Below are 22530 nucleotides of genomic sequence, written 5' to 3' on the forward strand. Positions count from 1 at the left end.
AGGAGCTTACCAAATCACTTTGTTGTTTCACATCCCTATTTGCTAATTATTTAACCTATTTATATGATTTATGCTAAAAACTCAAGATACTATGCATCTTTGATAGTATGTTTCTTGATCACAGGAGGCATGTCTGCTAAATCTAGTTACTAAAGAATTTAAGCATCACATAATGTTTTGGGGTTGAATTCTAAAAGAATAACTAACAAAAAGTTAACTACTTACTCTCAGGAATGGAGAGGGGTAAAAAAGATATCTTTTAAAAATGACCAATTATGTTTTGGGGTTTATAGTTTTAGTATACCATGGCATATTAGACAATATCATTACAATATACATACTATGAACCAGTATGAATATAATTCATCAAGCAGTGGAAAAAGTAAGTAAAACTAAAGAAACTTACAGTTAGAGGTGTTACTTACAAGAAAGCTAGAAAAAGATTTTTAGAATTAGCAAACCCATAGGTAGCAAAGTGAAAACTCTGTAATATTTAATGCTGTTGCTAGAAGAATAAATATTAATACTAAGTGAAATTTGTCTAGAGTGAAAACAAAAACTCTTCTATTTTATATAATAAAGTCATCAAAGATGCTCTAAAACTGAATTTTCACAAATAATCCATTAAAAATGTTAACTACATTTTAACCTTTCTGAAAATGCAGTTTGAGAATGTCCAGCTTTATAGGAAATAACCACTTCAGAAGCCACTGTTTACCCTCTGCTGACTGGCATTTTTAAAAAATTCAATTCACCATAGCAACCTGTCTTAATACCAGCAGATAAGCACAGTCTATATTTAGAAATGATTGCTTTCCAGACAGCAATCCTGTCTTTCCTTCATATTTAATGTCATGATCCAAGGGACCAAAATACCACTTATCAGTGAGGCTACAACATGATGACAAGTATACTTGGAGGAATAGAGCAGTGTGTCAGAAATACCAAAAGAACAAACTTTCCACCCAAACTAAAAAAATTTATGAACATTTAAGCAAATACCATTTTTCGTGTTTAAGAAATATATATGTAGATAAAACTATTTTGTCTAATATTTTCTCTTCAGCATAAACTTTTCATTATTAATCACTTATGATTCATATTTCAAAATATATATGCATTAATAGATTGTTATTTCTTGATCACTAGTGATCTATAACATTAAGTATATTTCTATTAGCAGGCTATTGCTTTTGATTTTTATTCATCCCAAGCTGGTATCTGTATTTGAACTATAATCTATACAAGTATACATCTTTTATGTAAGGAATATAAGGAGTATTATACAAAATAGGAAAAATGAATTTATTAAATTATATGGTTACAAAATCACTATGACTTTATTTGTATTTTAATCTTGGTAGTGACAAAAAAGAGAATGTATGAGTTGGATAAGATGGTCTTATACTGTTTGTTTTGAATACTACAGTTACAGTAGTCAAACATGGTAGACACTTTAAATACAATTTCTTGAAGAATCATTTTAAAGCCAACAGTGAAGACAAAACGTGAAGAATTGGTGAACTTTGATTAAAAATACCAGGAAAATTCCTCAGGATGTTGGATAATTACTTCATACCAAGAAGGATAGTAACTATCAAACACAATCATAATAATAGTAAAGATGTAAGTAAGTTGCTTTTGGTTTTTAATCATGTCTCTGTGTGGGGATACATGCATATATTGGGAAGACTAGAATATATTGCTAGTGAAAACGTAGAATAGAACAGTTTTTTGGGAAACAGTCTCATCTCTTCAAATGTTAAAAATAGAATACAATATAATTCAGCAATTCCACTCCTAGGTATATATCCAATTGAAGTAAATTTTAAATTCACATTCATCGGATCAGTAGCCACAGAGTCAAAAAGTAGAAGCTATCCCAGCGATTATTGATAAAATAGATAAGCAAAAACATGGTTTATACATACAAAGTCTTCCACTTTAAATTAAAACTACTAACAGCCTGATAGCCTGTCTTGTGAATTATACTTCTAGCATTATAGATATACCATAAATCTCCCATCAATTGAGCAATTATTTCTTAGTGTTAAACAATACATATCTAGTATTGTAAGTAATGATTTTTGAAAATACTTGGAAATTAAATGAGCCATACCATATACTTCACACCCAACACTCAAACAGCAGGGTGGATAGTACCAATACTTTTCTATAGGTCTTTTCAATCTTTTTCTTTCCCCCAAGGCAGAGTTTCTCTGTAGCTTTGGAGCCTATCCTGGAACTAGCTCTTGTAGATAAGGCTGGCCTCAAACTCACGGAGATTCGCAAGCCTCTGCTTCCCAAGTGCTGGGATTAAAAGTGTATGCCACCACTGCCCGGTGGTCTTTGAGTCTTAAACAACTTTTAACATTTAAAATTGAGTCTAAGTTATAAATTTGCTAGTTAGAAATAAGCAAAAAAGAAAAATCTAAAACATGGGGCTGAAGAAATGGTTCAGCAGTTAAGAGCACTGGCTGCTCTTCCAGAGGACCTGAGGTCAATTCCCAGCACAACATGGCGGCTCACAGCCACCTATGAATTCAGTTTCAGGGAATATGAAACCCTTTTCTGACCTCCGAACACGGTGCACAAACATACATGCAGGTAAAACCTCATAAGCTACAAACAAACAATTGTTTTTGAGTATCTATAAAAGAAATTCAAAACACAAATGTGGTAACTTTTTGTCTCACTCATAGCACTCAGTTAAAACTGTTTTGAAAGTAAAGAGAATTAGGCTCTATAAAGAATGCCAGTTGGACTGGGACTGAACGAGCACGTGATCCAACCAGATTCTCTGAATGTGGCCGGATTCTCTGGATGTGACTGGCCCGGAGTCTTTCTGAAAAGTCATTGACAATGACACTGGGACTTGTTTCCTCTGCATATACTGGACTTTGGGGATCCAGTCTGTTTGGATGCTCACCTTCCTGGACCTGGAGGGAGGGGGGAGGAACTTGAACTTCCCACAGGGCAGGAAACCCTGACTGCTCTTAGGGATGGAGAGGGAGGAGGAGAGGGAGTGGGGAGAATGGGAGGGTGTTGGGAGGAGGGGCGGAAATGGAAACTTTTATAATTTAATAAACTTTGAAAAAAAAAAGAATGCAACTGGCTGGGCAGGGCTGATGCACACCTTTAATCCCAGCACTCTGGAGACAAAGGCAGGCCAATTTCTGTGCTTATGAGGCCAGCCTGGTATACGGAGTGAATTCCAGGACAAACAGGACTGTTACACAAAGAAATCCTGTTTGAGAAACCATTCAATTGACTATAGCTTAAATACCTACATACAGTCATCTCTCCAGAAGAAACACTTTAATTTTTTGTAACTTAACATGCACTACTCTACTTAAAGAGGAAAAAAGTTAAATTATATCATATGAAGAATAATTTCTTATATGATTGAAAATTATATGTATGCAGATATAATATCAAACTAAATTTGATTAAGACTTTTTAGTAGTGCATTAAGATACAAAACTAAAAAGGCCTTATAACACAACAAAAATTGACATATACATATGCAAAGGATACAACTTTTCAATTTTCATTAGAAATAAAAACTAAGCTATTAAAATGGTTAACTATTTAGAAATTTAGTATGCATACAAATTGGCAATTCAAACAGGCACTTTAGTTTTTATTTAGTTAGCTAAAATGAGTGTCAAATTCTACTTGTATTTGCACTTAACAGCTACAGATGGAGATAGGCAAAAATCCCTTAGAAAAAAATAGATTAGATACAGCCTCAACTCAATCTTAACTAGTCAATTTTTACAAGTTGGTAAAAAGACAAAATAATCATACAAGATTTGTGACTTTCTCATCATATTTCTTTTCTAACATGGCATCCCTCCTTAACTATGTTCAAACAGCAGCTTATCCAGTTCATTGCATTTCACTAACTTGTTACAGTGAAATGGATGTAAAATTGTAGGAAACATATTATATATCTTGATAATTACAGGATACCTATCACATATATGTATAGTATGAAATAATCTATCTGGGTTCTGCCCTTCTGAACCTATTTTTCAATAATACAAAATTTCAAAACTTATGGAAATTATTAAATAGCAGTATCATCCAAGAATATATGTTTATAAGGAAGGGAATGATCTGAAAAGCAAACAAAAGAAACAATTTAAAGAAAAGGGAGGAGATGGTGGCAGATGCTTGAGATATATAACACTTGGGAGGAAGAGGCAGGAGGATCATGACTTAGAGGCCAGCCAAGGCTACAGAATGAGTTCTAAACAAGACTGGGCTGAGATGATGTCTCAATAAACAAAAAAATAAAAAATACTGAAAGCTACAAAACTCCAAACATTCTATGGATTGCAGTGGTCTGATATGGAATATCAGATATATGATATAATATAGTTATTATGAATGCTTTATATTTCTAATTTTAAGAATACATAATTATGCAAATAAGATTTTCAAAGAAACTTAAAATTGATGTAAGTAAATTTATTCTCATTTCCCCCAAACAAATCAATTAGTAAGTAGTTTCTTTGACCAATACCTACTGCCACATTACCAGTTACTAATGCTATGAAAGTCAATCTTTCATTATGACAACCATTTCTTCTAATGTTTTTCCTTTCTGTAAAAAGAAACTTCTCCATCAGACTTAACTAAATGTGACAAATTCTCAGAAAAAGTTTAAAATTAGCTGTTAAAACTATTTTAAGCTAATGCAAAAATAAAGTTTTAAATTATACTTAGTGATAAAAACAAGTACTCACAAAGAAGGATCTTGGACAAGATCTTTAAGATTTATCCCACTTCGGTCTTCTGCAAGATTCCTGAAGCAGCTATCACTCACTAAACAAGAAAAGGAGAAAGAAAACAAAATTAATTTTTATGTTTCACTATAGCTAGTATCGCCCAAAAGTAATTTTTAAATGAAATTTATCCTTTATATTTCTTTTCTACATATCAGCATTAAGTTTTTGCTTTTACTTTTTCCCCAGAGTTTTTCTGTGTGCTATGGAGCCAGTCCTTGAACTCACTCTGTAGACCAGGCTGGCCTCGAACTCACAGAGATCTGCTGCCTCTGCCTCCTGAGTGCTGCTGGGATTATAGGTGTGTGGAATCACCACCAGGCATATTAATGTTTTTTGAGGAGAAAAAATATTAATGGTCAACAACAAGGCCAACATTTCAGTGACAAACAGCTAATTAAAATACACTAACCTTATATAAATGTGATCTATAAAGCAATTAAAATGTGGAAATTTTTTTTCACTTCTAGAAGATTAATCTACTGATACATAATGGCAAGTCCCTGATCCCACAATACAGAAAGTAAGAGACAAACAACACTGCTACCCCTGCCATAACATTTGTTTGAAACAGTAGAGAGTAATGAAGATAAAAGTATAATAGCTTCTTAGGTAATTTCAGTCTGCTGATTGTTTGGATTTCTGGGAACATTTGCCATTTACATAGACTAAGAACAAAAGTGATTATTTGGAAAAAGAAAAATCACCATCGCTCTTGATATTTGCAGACCAGCAGGACAGACAAGAAACCAGTGAAGTTCAAAACAATAGTTTTGGAGGATAACTGGTTCCTATCTCCTGTTCATTTAGAATTAAAGACAAAGAACTATCATGCCCATGTTTACTGTTTCACCCTATGGACACTACTTGTAAACAATAGCTTACAAGTATGAGATGGAGCACAAAATATAATAATGATCAAGTTAAAAAAGAATACAAGACACTACAGATGATAAAGAGTTTAAAAACTTAAGAAAACTACTTAATATGACAGATTCAACGCAATGCCCATCAAAATCCCAGCAAAATTCTTCACAGACCTCAAAAGAACAGTATTCAATTTCATATGAAAAAGCACAAAACCCAGGATAGCCAAAACAATTCTGTACAACAAAGAACTTCTGGAGGCATCACAATCCCTGACTTCAAACTCTACGACAGAGCAACAGTACTGAAAACAGCCTGGTATTGGCATTAAGAACAGACAGAAGGACCAATGGAACCGAATAGAAGACCCTATTATTAATACACACATCTTCGAACACCTGATTTTTGACAAAGAAGAAAAAAATGTCAAATGGGGAAAAAAAGCATATTTAACAAGTGGTGCTGGCATGACTGGATATCAACATGTAGAAGAATGAATTAGACCCATATCTATCACTATGCACAAAACTCAAGTCCAAATGGATTAAAGACCTCAACATAAAGCCAGCCTCACTAAACCTTACGGAAAAGAAAGTGGGAAGTACACTTGAACGCATTGGCACAGGAGACCACTTCCTAAATATAACCCCAGCAGCACAAACACTGCAAGAAACATTAATAAACGGGACCTCCTGAAACTGAAAAGCTTCTGTAAAAGCAAAGAACATGGTCAACACGACAAAACAACAGCCTACAGAATGGGAAAAGATCTTCACTAACCCCACATCAGACAAAGGTCTGATCTCCAAAATATACAAAGACCTCAAAAAGAACAAATAATCCAATTTAAAAAATGGAATACAAACCTAAACAGAGAACTCAACAGAGGAATCTAAAATGGTCATCAGAGAAATGCAAATCAAAACAATTCCATATTACACCTGAAAGAATGGCCAAGATCAAAAACACTGATGACAATTTATGCTGGAGAGGTTGCATTGCTGGTGGGAGTGCAAGCTGGTACAGCTCCTTTGGATGTCAGTGTGGCAATTTCTCAGAAAATTAGGAAAAATCCTTCCTCAAGACCCAGTAATACCACTTTTGGGTATATATCCAAAGGATGCTCATTTGTGCTACAAGGACATGTGCTCAACTATGTTCATAGCAGCTTTGTGTTCATAGACAGAACCTGGAAACGACCTAAATGCCCCTTGATCGAAAAATGGATAAGGAAAATGTGGTACATTTATACAATGGAGTACTACTGAGCAGAAAAAAAATAATATCTTGAAATTTGCAGGCAAAGGGATGGAGCTAGAAAACATTATTTTGAGTGTGGTAACCCAGACACAGAAAGACAATTATCACATGTACTCACTCATAGGTGGTTTTTATACATAAAGCAAAGAAAGTCAGCCTACAAACCACAATCCCAGAGAACTTAGAGAACAAGGAGGACACTAAGAGAGACTTACATAGATCTAATCTACATAGGAAGAAGAAAGTAGAAAAAGACAAGATCTCCTGAGTAAACTGGAAGCATGGGGACCTTGGGGGAGGGGAGAGACAGGAAGGGGAGCAGAGAAAAATGTAGAGCTCAATAAAAATCAAGAAAAAACTATTTAATATGAGGCAAAAAAACTTTAGCAATAGTCTAAAAAGGAATAGTCAACAAAAAATTAAAATCTACCAAGGAGACTTAGATAATTTTAGAAATGATATGTATAATATGTGAAATTATGAAGCTGGCAGGTTCATATCCAACTCAACAAAGCAAAATCTAAGAATTGATTTTAACTGAAGAATTGAACTTAAAGAAAAGTCAGCTGACAGATATCTGAAATTAGAAAAAAAAAGAGTATAAACTATATAGAAATCAAACAGTGAGACATATAAACAGGAGAGAATGGAAGAGAAAACAATAACTTTAAAGAAGAATAAAAACTTCTGAAAATCCATAAAAATTGATTTAAAAAAAAAGGCTAAGTAGACTTAGAAAAATAGCAAATGCCACACTAAAAAAGTAAAGATTTACAATGAAGGGTAAAAACGTTGTAGGGAAGTGATGGAGTGATCAAGGGGTATTTATTAATCACAAAAGAAAAGGATAACGTTGCAATGAAGAAATTAGATAAACAACATCTTGCTTATTTGTTTGTTTTGTTGCTGTTTTTCAAGACAGGGTTTCTCTGTGTCACGCTTGCCATCCTGGAACTTTATTAAACCAGACTGATCTCGAACTCAAGAAATTTGCCTCCTGAGTTCTGGAACTAAAAGAAGTGTGCCACCACCACCTGGCCGATAAACAACATTTTAAAGAAGTTATCTAAATCAGCTGTTCACCATTACGCATGGTTATATTTTTTTCAAACATCCCATTTTAACTGTGGTAAGATGATACTTCATTTGCATTTCTATGTGATTCATAGTACTGAGCATCTTCCATAAATTTGTTGGTATTATTACTTTCTCCTTCTGAGAAATGCCTATTCATATTATTTGTCCATCTTTTATAGTTATTAGTTTTATATGGGTTGGGGGGGCACATGTCATGGCACATATGAGCAGATCAAAGAATAACTTGTAGGAATAGGTTCTCTTCTTCCACTATGTAGGTTCTGGAAATCAAACTCAGGTCATCAGACATGGTAATAAATGCCTTTGTGCACTGAGGCATCTCAATGGCCCATTTCACTGGTTCATTGTTAAACTGATTATTTGTTAAACTCAGGGAGATGCCATTGTAATGTGAAGTAACTTTTATATTCAAAATATTTTCTTAATAATTAAAAATAATTACTATATTAAAATATTAAATTGGGTGAGTCACAGACATTTATACACATTTAACATCTTTGAGTGTATGTATCTGTGTGGTATACACATGTTTATATGTACATGTGTATACACACACACATTTAGAGGCCAGAGGTCAATACATGTGTCTTCCTTAAACAGTCTCCATTCTACCTTTTGAGAAAGGGTCTCCACTGAACTTAGAGCTCAGAAATTCAACTAGATTAGACCAGTGGGCAAGCACTGCCTCCAAGGAGCTGAAATTATAGGCTCAAGTAATCATGGCTTGCTTTTTAAACAGGCACCTGGGGATACAAATGCAGGTTCTCATTCATGTGCAGAAAGCACTTTACCAACTGTTTAGGATACTACTGATGACAAAACACCATGACAAAAAGCAACCTGGGAAGGAAAGTGTTTATTGCAGTTCACAGTTCCACAACAGAGTCCATCACAGAGAAATCAGGGCAGGAGCTATGAAGCAAGAGGTAATACAGAGACCATGATGCTACTTATTGGCTTGCTTCCCAAGGCTTGCTTAGCCTAGACAGGCACCGCCCACAGTGAGTGGGCCCCTTCCTCACACATCATCAATAAACAATATGCACCACAGGCTTGCCCAGAGGCCAAAATTGTTGGGTAATTTTCTCATTTAGGCTCCTCGTCCCAAATGACTCTAGCTTTTGTCAAGTTGGCATTAAACTTGCCAGCACATTGACTGTGCCATCAAACCAGACCCAGTATTATTTTTTCGGGGGGGGGGGTGTTCTTTTTTTTTCATTTTATTTTTCCATTCAAATATTTACACTTCCCTCCTCCCAATCCCCTCCTGCTCCCCTACACCCCTCCTCCCTCTCCCACCCTGCTTGAGAGAGGGCAGGGAAACCTGCACTGTGGGAAGTCCAAGGTCCTCTCCCCTATATCCAGGCCTAGGGAGCTGTGCATCCATATAGACTAGGGTCCCAAAAAGCCAGAACATGCTGTAAAAACAAGTCCCAGTGCCTTTATCAATAGCTTCTCAGTCAGCCCCCATTGTCAGCCACAATCAGAGAGTCTGGTTTGATCACATGCTCATTCAGGCCCGGTCCAGCTGGATTTGGTGAGCTCCCATTAGAACAGACACACTGCCTCAGTTGGTGGACAAAACTCAAGTACAAATGGATTAAAGACCTCAATATAAATCCGACCACACTGAACCTGATAGAAGAGAAAGTGGAAAGTAGATTGCAACACATGGGCACAGGAGACCACTTCCTACATATAACCCCAGTAGCACACACAATAAATAAGGGCAACATTGAATAAATGGGACCTCCTAAAACTGAGAAGCTTCTGTAAAGCAAAGGACACTGTCATTAAGACAAAAAGGCATCCTACTGAATGGGAGAAGATCTTCACCAACCCTGCATCAGACAAAGGTCTGATCTCCAAATTATATAAAGAACTCAAGAAACTAGACTTTAAAATTCTAATTAACCCAATTAAAAAATGGGGCACTGAACTGAACAGAGAATTCTCAACAGAGGAAGTTCAAATGGCCAAGAGAAACTTAAGGTCATGTTCAACTTCCTTAGAGATCAGGGAAATGCAAATCAAAACAACTTTGAGATACCATCTTATACCTGTGAGAACGGCTAAAATCGAAAACTCCAATGATAGCCTTTGCTGGAGAGGATGTGGAGTAATGGGAACACTCATCCATTGTTGGTGGGAATGCAAACTTGTGCAACCACTTTGGAAATCAGTGTGGCATTTTCTCAGAAAATTGGGAGTCAACCTACCTCAGGATCCAGCAATACCACTTTTGGGAATATACCCAAGAGATGCCCAATCATACTACAAAAGCATTTGTTCAACTATGTTTATAGCAGCATTGTTTGTAATAGCCAGAACCTGGAAACAACCTAGATGCCCCTCAATGGAAGAATGGATAAAGAAAGTGTGGAATATATGCACATTAGAGTACTACTCAGTGGTAAAAAAAAAACAATGACATCTTGAATTTTGCATGCAAATGAATATAAATAGAAAACACTACCCTGCGTGAGATAACCCAGACCCAAAAGAATGAATATGGTATGTACTCACTCATTTGTGGACACTAGCCATAAAGCAAGGTCATTAAGCCTATAGTTCACAAGCCCAGAGAAGCCAAATAACAAGGTGAACCCAAAGAAAAACATACATAGATTCTCCTGGAAATTGGAAGCAAACAAGATTGCCGGGAAAAAGTTGTGAGCATGGGGGTGGGAACGGGGGTGAGGGTGAGGTTGGGGGAAGGGGAGAGGGGGAGAGGGAAGGGAGAAGGCAAGGACTGGCAAGAGCTTGGGGGAGTGGGAGGGTGGAGATGGAGGAAGGGCAGATATAGGAGCAGGGAAGAAGATACCTACATTAAGGGATCCATTTTATGGTTGGCAAGAGACTTGGCTCTAGAGGGGATCTTAGGTGTCCACGGGGATATCCCCAGCTAGGTCCCTGGACAGCAGAAGAGAGGGTGCCTGAATTGTCCTTGCCCACTATCACACTGATGATTATCTCGAATATCACCATAGAATCTTCGTCTGGCGATGGATGGAGATAGAGACAGAGACCCTCATCAGAGCAACAAACTGAGCTCCGCAGGTCCAGGGTTTTTTTTGTTTTTTAGAGATAGGGTTTCTCTGTAGCCTGGAACCTGTCCTGGAACTAGCTCTTGTAGACCAGGTTGTCCAGGCTGTCCTCGAACTCACAGAGATCCTTCTGCCTCTGCCTCCCGAGTGCTGGGATTAAAGGCTTGTGCCTCCACCGCCCGGCTCAGACCCAGTATTATTAATCCAGAAAAAAGTATTTCTAGATTAATTTTAATTGTGCTAATGTCTCTGGAAATTTTTCTTATATTCTGTAGGTTGTCTCTCACTCCATTGTTTACTTGAAGTTTTTTTTTTTTAGTCTGATGTTATACCATCTGCCAATTTTTGCTTTTGTTTCATGTACTTTGGGAGTCCTATCCAGGAAATCACTGCCTGTTCAAATATCTTAAAGTGTTTTCCCTGTTTTCTTCCAAAGATTCCAGTATTTTGAGTCTTATATGAAGACCTTTAATCCACCTTGCTAGACACTGCACAAGGAGAAAGACAGGGGTCGTTTCACGTGTGTGGCTATCCAGTTTCCCAAGTAAGATTCACTGAAAATGCTATACTTTCTCTAATGTATGATTTTGGAAGCTTTGTCAAGAGTTTAGTGAACAGGTATTTCTAAGACCCCTTGCTTTTTTTAATCATTCCATAAAGAATTTTAAAGAATATATTCCTCACCTAACAAGAAAAGGCCCTTTCACTGTCAGTTAACTCATCATTTTTGCTGTTGCCTTGCTTTTTCTTCCATCACTTTTATGGGCCATCTATGTACTCTATGAGCCACTGACAAATGTATCATGAATTCCACCAATATGACTAGAAAATTGTTTTGTTAGCTTCTGTTTCTAAAGAAGTTTTATACATTTAAAATCATTCTTACTATGCGATACACATTTGATTGTGTGTGATAAATTTCTGGCACACTGACTATTATTACAAAATCCAACTTTCATATCTAGTCTTTAGTTGAGACTGTTTTGTTGAACATTAGTATAGCATTACTAGCTTTCATTTAAGTGTTTGCATGGCAATTTTCTTCTATCCTCCCTAAGTCTTTATATTTAAGATATGTCTCTTACATCAAGCATATAATCAGATTATTTTGTTTTGTTTTATATAGTCTGACACATAGTGACTTAACAAGTATTTAATGTAATCAATATGATCAGGCAGATGAACCTCATACAGCTTGCAACTGAGGCCTAAAATCTGCTCTCAAGTAAACTTTGTTGCAAAAAGTTGATATGTATATTTTATCTTGTTTTTTAAGGTTGTAGACAGAAATACTTATTTTCCAAAAGATGCTCCCTTCTACTCAAAAGCAAATTCTAAACCTGTACCTCTTCATATCATCAAATATTTATTTGAAATTCTGTATTAAATGCAAGGTAGCATTTAAGAACCAACAACTCTCTTAGTAAGCTAACCCTGAACATAATAGCTAGTACCACTTAAAACTTCACAGTATAAGAAAAAATTCTAAGATAAAAATATTTTAAAGTAATCCATTTAATTTTATATTCATTTGTACTATGACTTAAAACTATTATATAAATGCTTTCTTTCCTCTTTCCTGTGCCACAGATGATTATCAAACACACACCTCACTTCAGGAATAAGTATAACACTATGACCCATTCTAGTTCCTTAGTGCAACAGTTCTCAATCTCTGAGTCGTGGGGTTGCCTAAGATCACTGGAAAACAGGTTATTTACATTATGATTCATAACAGTAGCAAAATTACAGTTGTTATGGAGTAGCAATGAAAATTTTTTTTGGTTGGAGATCGCAACATAAGGAACTGTATTAAAGGGTTGCAGCATTAGGAAATGTTTCATGTCTTTTATCACTAATGTCTTACTACAGTCAGTGTCATTCCTAATACCTTAGGAAATTCCTGCTTTTAATTTCATCCTTTAAAAGCAATTTGCCTAATCATTAATAAAGACACAATGTTATCTTCTAAACACAAATAAAATGAATAATACATAGTCTTTAATATAAAATCTCTCCAATGGCAAACCTTAGTCCCTCCCTCCCTCTCTCCCTTCCTCCCTTCCTTCCTTTCTTCTTCCTTCCTACCTTCCGGATTTTTGAGGCAAAGTTTCTCTGTGTAGCTATGCAGGTTGTCCTGGAACTAGCTCTATTGACTAGGTTGGCTTCAAACTCACTGAGATTCCCCCTGTCTCTTCCTTCTGAGTGCTGGAATTAAAAGTGTGCAACACCATCACCCAGCAAACCTTAGTCTTATACAACATGATATATAGGAAGAAAATGTAGACTAGACGTTCTGTCTAGTGATGTATCTACATTAGACATGCACATAGCAGCACAATTATGCACCTTTCTTCGTACTGAACTCACTATTTACAAACTCTTCAGACTCCATGGAGTCAAAGGGAAATACAGAAAGGAACATAACCCAAGAAAATATTCAAGTCTGTTTAGAAAACTTTACATGAAAAAATGCATCAAGTCTCATGCATTTCTCCTCCTTTCCATTTCTAGTATATATATATTTTTTTAGACCAAAGAGTCCCACCAGAATTACACTTTCTCTAGAAGCAAACTATGCTTTCCTCTTATCTCTGCCAATATTCAACTCTCTTAACATGTTTTAAAAAAAGAATCTGAAATGTCACAGTTAATATCCAGGAAGAAACCACAGATAAATAATGTTACTTAATTTTCTTACAACATGAATATGCCATTTAGACTGAAAAGCAAAGAAAATTATTTCAAATAATTTAAAAACAGGACATAGAAAGATGGATTAAAATTATTCTTCAAAGACAGTAAAATCAAATTGTGAGATTTGTTATATGTTGTTTGTTTGACTGTATTTATGGTGATAGATAACTGAGAGAAATACATTTTAGATCTCTGATGTCTACTTTCTCACTACATTACTCTTCTGCTATCACCTAGATACCAGACTTTAAAATTTGCTCTAGGAGAAAATGAGATCTTTTAGGGCAAAGTCAGATAATAACAAAAACATTCAACTTTTATTTAGTTGCTCATTACAAGATAAATCTAAACAAATGAGCTTTTTATTAGAAGCTATATCAAAAAGTAATTATAGGAGATACTATAATAAAAGTATAAACATATACAAAAATACCAATAATTAGGAATACATCACCTCTAGAGAAAAATAGAAAAAAATAGCACAAAGAACTTGAGCTTCTCTTCAAAACTATTTATAGACATCAAAATCTTAGCAAATATACAAATGACATATATCACATAGTTAATACTTTAATTCCAATATACTAAGTCCTATTCAAACTTCAATGCAATGTTGTTGAGGATATAACTACTTTGGAAAAGCTAGTAAAACTGAAAATAAAAGTTTGATCATCACCAACTGTGAACATAAATATATACCCAAGGGAAATTTTCACATATACATAATTCTTTGAGGAATTAATTACAATACTGAAAAATGTAGGACTACCAATAGTGTAATTAAATAACTAATTAACTATTCTGAAGGCAGACTGTAGTGGCATATATATATATATATATATATATATATATATATATATATATATATTCATATTCTAACACCCAAGAGAATGAAGCAAGGGGACAGACTGGAATTCGAGGCCATCTGATGTTATATATACAGCAAGTACCAGGCCAACCTAAGCCATACAGTAAAACCTGTCTTAATGCAATTAAATACTTGTTGGGAGTTTAAATGAAGAATTAAAGCTATCACTGTGGATGAGTCATATAAACAATGTTGAAACAGGCTTTGGTATAAAATTATTCAAACATATATTTTACTTTTTACGTTTTATTAACTTACAATATAATTACATCATTTCCTTCCTCCAATTCCTTCCATGTCCCTCTTTCCTCAGCTGCCTTTCAAATTCCTGGCCTCTTTTTCTCCAACTGCTATTGTTACATAAACATAAATACGTAAATATATAAATATAACCTGAGTTCATTAAGTGTCAAACACAATTTAAAAGGCAAAATAAGACTACATTTATTATAAGTTAATGTATAAAAGCATAATAAATAAGAATGGGAAAGAAAAACACCAACTTTGGATAGTATGATGAGTGTTAATTTAGTTTCATTTCTGTTGATATAAAATACCCTGACAAAAAGCAAATTAAGGACAAAAGGGCTTATTTTAGCTTACAGGTTCAGGTTACAGTACATTACAGCAGGAGAGTCACAGTGGCAGGACACTGAAGTAACTAGTCACTCTCACATCCACAATCAATGGCAAAGAGCTCGGCTCAATTTCTCTGCCCTTATAGAGTTCAATACCCCTTTGCTAGGGAATGGTGCCACCCACAGTGGGCTGGGTCTTTTTACATCAGTTAACTTCAGACAATCTGTCACATTGGTTTGTATTGGGACAAATCAATACAGGCAAACTAGACAATCGTTCACATTGTCACCCATTTCCCAAGAGATTCTAGGTTGTGTAAAGTTGACAATTTAAGTTAACTGGTAAAGGTAAATATTGATAATATTCTTCTTATTTGGTTCAGTAGTGGATTCCTGGATATTCATTAGAACAACACTCTTTTAAGGTGAAGTTCATGTTTGTATGTTTTCCTAGTTCTACAAAGAAGAATTTATGTAAAACATAGATCATAATAACTTTAATATTGAGATATGCGTATTTCTAATAAAGCATAGCTCTGGTAGTCAAAAATTAAAATCTAACATTGTCTTAATTTATGAAATTACAGTTTTTTAACTTAAACTGTAAGTTACTAATATTCCAAAACAGTAATATCTCTAATATAAGTCAAATTTAATTACAAGTTCATCAAATTGAATTACCTATCACTAAACCCACATATTAACACCTTAAACACAAATTTTAAAATTTAGCCTTGGTATATGTTTCTTTTTTAAAAAAAAAGAGTAAATTCATGCTTTCATCTTCATTAACTACCTGTAACTAACCAAAAAATAAATCATTAAGTAGCATTATTATATACATTAACAAAAAAATCTCAACAGAATCATGACACCTAATCAATACATGTTTCCTTATTGATTTTTGGGTTTTCTTTAAGTGGTCCTGGCTGTTCTGGCACTCACTCTCTAGCCCACATTGGCCTTGAACTCAGAACTCAGAGATCCACTTGCTTCTGCCTCCTGAGTGCTGGGACTAAAGACATACACCACCATTGCCCAGCCCCTTACTGTTTTTCTTCAAAAATAACATATCTCTAAAAATACTGGATTACCTTTTTCCCAATACTTTATCTCAAATTTATATACCATTAGCACTTCTGCTGAACTTTTGTTCTTCAATGAACACTTTTATTATAACATAATCATGGCAATTCCTGCTTGATTAGTTATTTGATTCTAGTCAGCCTTATCAAATAACAAGCCCTAAACATCAATATGATCATCTCAGAACTTCTTAGTGGCAGGTCTTATGTCTTCAGAGCTTGCAGCCTGTACAAGGTTGTGTTTGTAAATCTCTTATTCTCACTTAAACGAGGCTATTATCCATAACCCAAACTACAGGAGAATATAATATACTGAAATACTTGGGATATTGTCTAAAGCAAGAGTTGGCAAACATTTTCTTCTGAAAAGGACAGATATATTAGTGCATATTCTCTCAATTCTACCAACATGATGTTTTCTAGAAATATATTTTTAATTGAAACAGAATTACATTTCCCCCTTAGCACATACAAAATGCTCTCCCTTCAACCCCTCCATGCTACCCTCAAGTTGATAGTCTTTTTCTATGATTATTATTGCTAAATACATATATACACATGATATATAAAATACAACCTACATACAGAATTTGTTTTTCCTCTCCCTCTCCCTCTCCCTCTCTCTCTCTCTCTCTCTCTCTCTATGTGTGTGTGTGTGTGTGTGTGTGTGTGTGTGTGCGTGCGTGTGCGTGTGTGGTATCAGGATTGACCACTTTGTATTGGACTTTTTTAAAACTAAAAATATCAAGCTAAAAAGAACAAAATCAAGCTTCAAACAGTTTGGCACAAAGGCTGTCAGCCAATTCCTGGTAAAGAAGACAGCTTCCAATTCAGTGAATTGTGCTGATCATCCTTAACCAGCTGGTCCTTCAGATTTGTCTTTGGATATAGTAGATGGCTGCCACCCAGTGGTCATCATCAGTTTTTCACTTATCTGAATCATTCATGAAACATGCTTAAACATTTATGATGAGCTCTGAATATTACATAAAATCACTTCAAGGGTTTTATTCACAAATTTAAAAGAATAACAAACTCATTAAAATTCATAAATTTATTTCAGATTTTACCCACACCAAAACATTAATCAAACTTATAACTACCTTATATACATATGTCCACAATGACAGTAACAACCATAAAATGGCTGCAAAGTTGGGGAATAGCAAATAGCATAATGTGCAGAGATGATGTCAATGCCAAGAGCAATGGTTTTTTTCTCACCTTTGGCTGTTTGCTCCAGATTGGTAACAAGGCTACAATTGTTCCTCTTTATGTAGTTTCTGTCATTTGGAAAGCATATCAGTTCAGGGACCTACATATCAATGACGTGTTTCCCCTCAGATTTCAGTATTTTTAGCCAGGAATAACTGACACAGACCTTTAATCCCAGCACTTGGGAGACAGAATTAGGCAGATCTCTATGCGTTCCAGGCCAGCATAGTCTACATAGTGAGTTCCAGGACATCCAGGGCTACACAAAGAAGCCCTCAAAATAAATAAACAAATAAAAGAGAATTCTGCACTTTAATCAATTTCTATGACCCAGCTTTTTCCCTCCACATCAGAAAAATGATAGTGACAGCAACTGAATTTATTTAACATCATAGAAGTTCAAGTCTCTTCTCTCCTTCACAGCTCAATCTGTACTTCTCTTATTTCACTACATTCATGTACTCGGACTTTAACTGCTTGTAGGGGTATAAAACATATGGGAAACTTTAGAAATTTATTATAAAGATATAACTATCAAAATAGCATTGTACTGTTATAAAAATAGATACATTGATAAGGAGAAAAGGAAAATAGAAAACAGAATTATATCCTCACATACAAAAATTGGTCTTAAAACAATGGTACAAAAGCAATCAAGTAGAAAAAAATACAGTTCTTCATCATATAGTGTTGGAAAAAGAGCAAACATATAAAAAATTATTTTAATACAAACCTCAATCTATATGCAAAACAACCTTAAATACATCACAGACCTAAAACTTAGAATTGTTGAACTTCTATAAATAAATATATATTATAAGATTTTTGAGATTTTTATTTAGGAACTTGGAAAATTTCTTAGAACATATACAATACACTTTGAAAGAATAGTTTTTTATACTGAAATAATTATGGACAAACAGAAAGTAGAAAAAAACAACTATAGAATTCACTCTGCTTTCACCACTTGTGAGATATAATATCACACTATCAAAGCTAGGGAAATTTGACATTTAATATTTGTACACTGTACCATGAATTCTAATTGGTTTTAATAGTAAAAACCCGGAGTTAGATATAGGGGTTCATGCTGAAAGATCAGAGAAGCAGAGCAGCCAATCACTAGAGAGTTCTTACCTCTACCAAATTTCAGCCCAAAGGGATGATCTTGTCTCTACAAATCCTTAGACTGAACGCTATCTCTACGAAACCACAGACTGCATCCGTCTCTACATATCCTCAGACTGCTGTTGTGAGTATAGACTGCAATGCTCACTACCAAACCCCAAAATACAAGGAGCTCTTGTCTCCTCCTGCCTTATACACCTCTCTCTGCCCAGCGATATCACTCCGGTCTCCACTTCCCTAGTGCTAGGATTAAAGGTGTGTGACTTCCTAGTTCTGGGAACACCTTTGTGTGAGTCCTATTTCTCTCTTTTTAGACAGATTCAATCTTGTATAGGCCATGGTGGTCTTGATTCCTCGAATTAAATGTGTGTGTCACCACTCCTCGGCCTCTAGTGGCTTAAGCTCCGCACTTTGATCTTCAGACAAGCTTTATTTATTAGAACACAAATAAAGTATCACCATAAAGAATATTAAAAGTTGCAAAGAAAAAAGAGATATAAAGGCAGACCTATAGAATACTACCTGATTTCTCAATGGGAAAGCTAAAAGGGCATGGACATATGTTCTACAGACTTAAAGAAACCACAGATGCCCAATCTACTATACCCAGCAAAAGGTTCAATAACCACAGATGGAGAAAAAAGCATTCCATGATAAAACTAAATTTAAGCAATATCTATCTACAAATCCAGCCATAAAGAAAGTAATAGGGAGTAAACTTCAACCTAAAAAAAGTTAACTACACTCAAGAAAACACAAGGAACAAATAAGAAAATACCACCACCACCACCAACAACAACAACCAGAAACCAACACTGTTCATTAATACTTCTTAACATTAGTGATCTCAATTCCTCAGTAAAAAAAGATACAGACTAACAAAAGGGACATAAAACTAGGATCCATCTTTCTCTTGTATCCAAAAAACACATCTTAACATCAAGGATAAACATCACCTTATAAAAAATGGGAAAAAATTAACCTAAGAAAGTAAGCTGGTGTAGCCATTTTAAAATCTGACAAAATAGACTTCAAGCCAAAACTAATTTGAAGATATAAGGAAGGAAATTATATCTTCATCAATGGAAAAATCAGCAAGAAGACATTGCAATTCTTAACACATCTATGCACCAAACATAAGGGCACCCAAGTTAGTAAAAGAAACACAACAGCTTAAATCACAAACTGACCCTTAAACATTAATAGTAGGAGAATTCAACATCTCACTCTTGCCATAGACGGGTGATATAGCCAGAAATGAAACAGAGAAATGCTGGAGCTAACAAACATAAACCAAATGGACGTAACAGATATTTTCAGAACACTTCACCGTAACATATAGAATTTAATTTCTCAGGACAAAATAAATATCTCTGCCAATACACACACACATATACACTCTGTTTACAAGTATACAGAGTTTGTGTGTATAAACAAGTTTACTTGTATACTTGTAAACAAAGCAAGTCTCAACATATAAAAGGAAACTGAAATAACAGGCTTCATCCTATTATACAAAAAACAGATTAAACCTGAATGTTAACATCAGAAACAACAGAAAGCATACAAACTCATAGAAACTGAACAATTCACTACTGAATAAAAAATGTCAAGATAAAAATTAAGAATGAATACATACCATATTCCTCTTTTTGGGTCTGGCTTACCTGACTCAGTAAAGCGTTTTCTTTTTTTTTAATCTTTTAATTTTTTTAATTTTTTTATTTAATTTTTACTGGGAACCCCTGCAGAATCAAGTCTCTTGCAAACCCTAAAATGGCTCCCTTAGCTGAGATATAAACCTCCCTGTTCCAATAACCATCCTTCCTCCCTCCCGCCCTCCCATTCCCCCAAGCCATCCCCAATCCTCTCCCTCTCCCCTCTCCCTGACCATCTTCCCTTACTTCCACCCCTCCACCCCCCATGCACCCGAGTTTGCCTGGCAATCTTGCCTAGTTCCACTATCCAGGAGGATAACTATATGATTTTCTTCAGGTTCACCTTCTTATTTAGCTTCTCTCGGATCACAAATTCTAGACTCAAAGACCTTTAACTATGGCTAGAATCCACTTATGATTGAGTACATACCATATTCCTCTTTTTGGGTCTGGGTTACCTCACTCAGTAAAGTGTTTTCTATTTCCATCCATTTGCATGCAAAATTCAAGATGTCATTGTTTTTTACCGCTGAGTAAAACTCTAATATATATATGTTCCACACCTTCTTTAACCATTCTTCTATTGAGGGGCACCTAGGTTGTTTCCATGTTCTGGCTATTACAAATAGTGCAGCTATGAACATAGCTGAACAAATACTTTTGTAGTATGATAGGGCATCTCTTGGGTATATTCCCAAGAGTGGAATTGCTGGGTCCTGAGGTCTCTGAATGTGGCTGGCCCGGAGTCTTTCTGAAAAGCCATTGACAATGACAGTGGGACTTGTTTCCTCTGCATACACTGGATTTTTGGGATCCAGTCTGTTTGGATGCTCACCTTCCTGGACCTGGAGGGAGGGGGGAGGAGCTTGAACTACCCACGGATGGGAGACCCTGACTGCTCTTGGGGATGGAGAGGGAGGAGGGAAGGGAGTGGGGGGAGTGGGAGGGTGTTGGGAGGAGGGGCAGAAATGGAGACTCTTGTATTTTAATAAACTTTGAGAAGAAGAAAAAAAAGAAATACTAAAACCAGAAAAAAAAACAAAAAAAATAAAAAGAAAAAAAAATTAAGAATGAAATGTTACTTAAAAGGCTCCAAAGCTACACAGAAACCTTCTCTCAAAAAACCAAATAAAAAAAGGAATGAAATTAAAGACTTTCTAGAATTGAACAAAACTTAATACACAAAATACCAAAATTTATGGAACACAATGAAGGTGATTCTAATAGGCAAGTTCACACAACTGTACGGACATCACACTAGTAATTTAACAGCACAGCAGAGAGCTCTCAAATAAAAAGAAATCACATCCCAAAATCAGGGATGAAAGCAATAAAATAGAAAAAAAAAAAACCAAACAAACAGCCAGGCAGTGGTTTCAATCATCTTTAATCCCAGCACTCAGGAGGCAAAGCCAGGCGCATCTCTGTGAGTGAGAGGCCAGCTTGGTCTACAAAACCAAGTTCCAGGACAGCTAGGGCAACATAGAGAAACTCTATCTTGAAAAAACAGGAAACAAAAAAACAAAACAAAACAAAACAAAAAGAAACTAAAACAAACATTACAAAGAATCAACAAAATAAAGAGTTGGCTCTTTGAGAAAATCAAACCTTTATCTAAATTAACTAAATGGCAGATAGAGAATATCCAAATCAGAAATAGAAAGGGTGATATAACAATAGACACGAAAGAAAATCATAGACACCAGAGAATCATAAGAACACACTTTATAAACCTGTACTCCACCAAACTAGAAAATCTAAAAGAAAAGGACAATTTTATTCTCAAATAAAAAGGCACATCAAAGCATATGTCATATCAAAATCAGATAAGCAATTTAAACAGAACTATAACCTCTAATGAAAAAGAAGTAATAAGTAATTAAGTCTCCCAAACAAAGAAACCCAGGGCCAGAGGTTTTTAGGTCAGAATTCTACCACACTTTCAAGTAAGAGTTAATACCAGCACTCCTCAAGTTACTGCACAAAACTGAAACATTGTCCAGTTCAATTTGAGGGCACAGTTAACTACATTCCCAAACCACATATAGAACCAACAAAGAAAGAGAATTACAGACCAATTTCCCATATGAAAACAGATGCAAAAATTCTTAATAAAATAATTGCAAACCTAATTCAAGAACACATCTAAGATCATCCACCATAATCAAGTAGGCTTCTTCCCAGAGATCCTGGAACAGTTCAACATACATAAATCGAATAATGAGAGCCACCATAT

General features: G+C 35.2%; 1 protein-coding gene across 15 annotated transcripts in view; it reads right to left on the minus strand.

Moving 5' to 3' along the window:
- The window catches only part of Gphn (gephyrin), a 351833-nt gene that overhangs the window by 286155 nt on the left and 43148 nt on the right, over positions 1 to 22530 (minus strand). For all 15 annotated transcript variants that reach the window (XM_087911715.1, XM_087911713.1, XM_087911716.1 and 12 more), the window contains exon 2: positions 4755 to 4833. In XM_087911715.1, the coding sequence (XP_087767841.1) occupies positions 4755 to 4833 (79 nt within the window). The remainder of the gene's footprint in view (positions 1 to 4754; positions 4834 to 22530) is intronic.

The sequence above is a fragment of the Myodes glareolus genome, chromosome 11 (assembly GCF_982192425.1).
Source record: "Myodes glareolus chromosome 11, mMyoGla1.1, whole genome shotgun sequence".
NCBI classification, from domain to species: Eukaryota; Metazoa; Chordata; class Mammalia; order Rodentia; family Cricetidae; genus Myodes; species Myodes glareolus.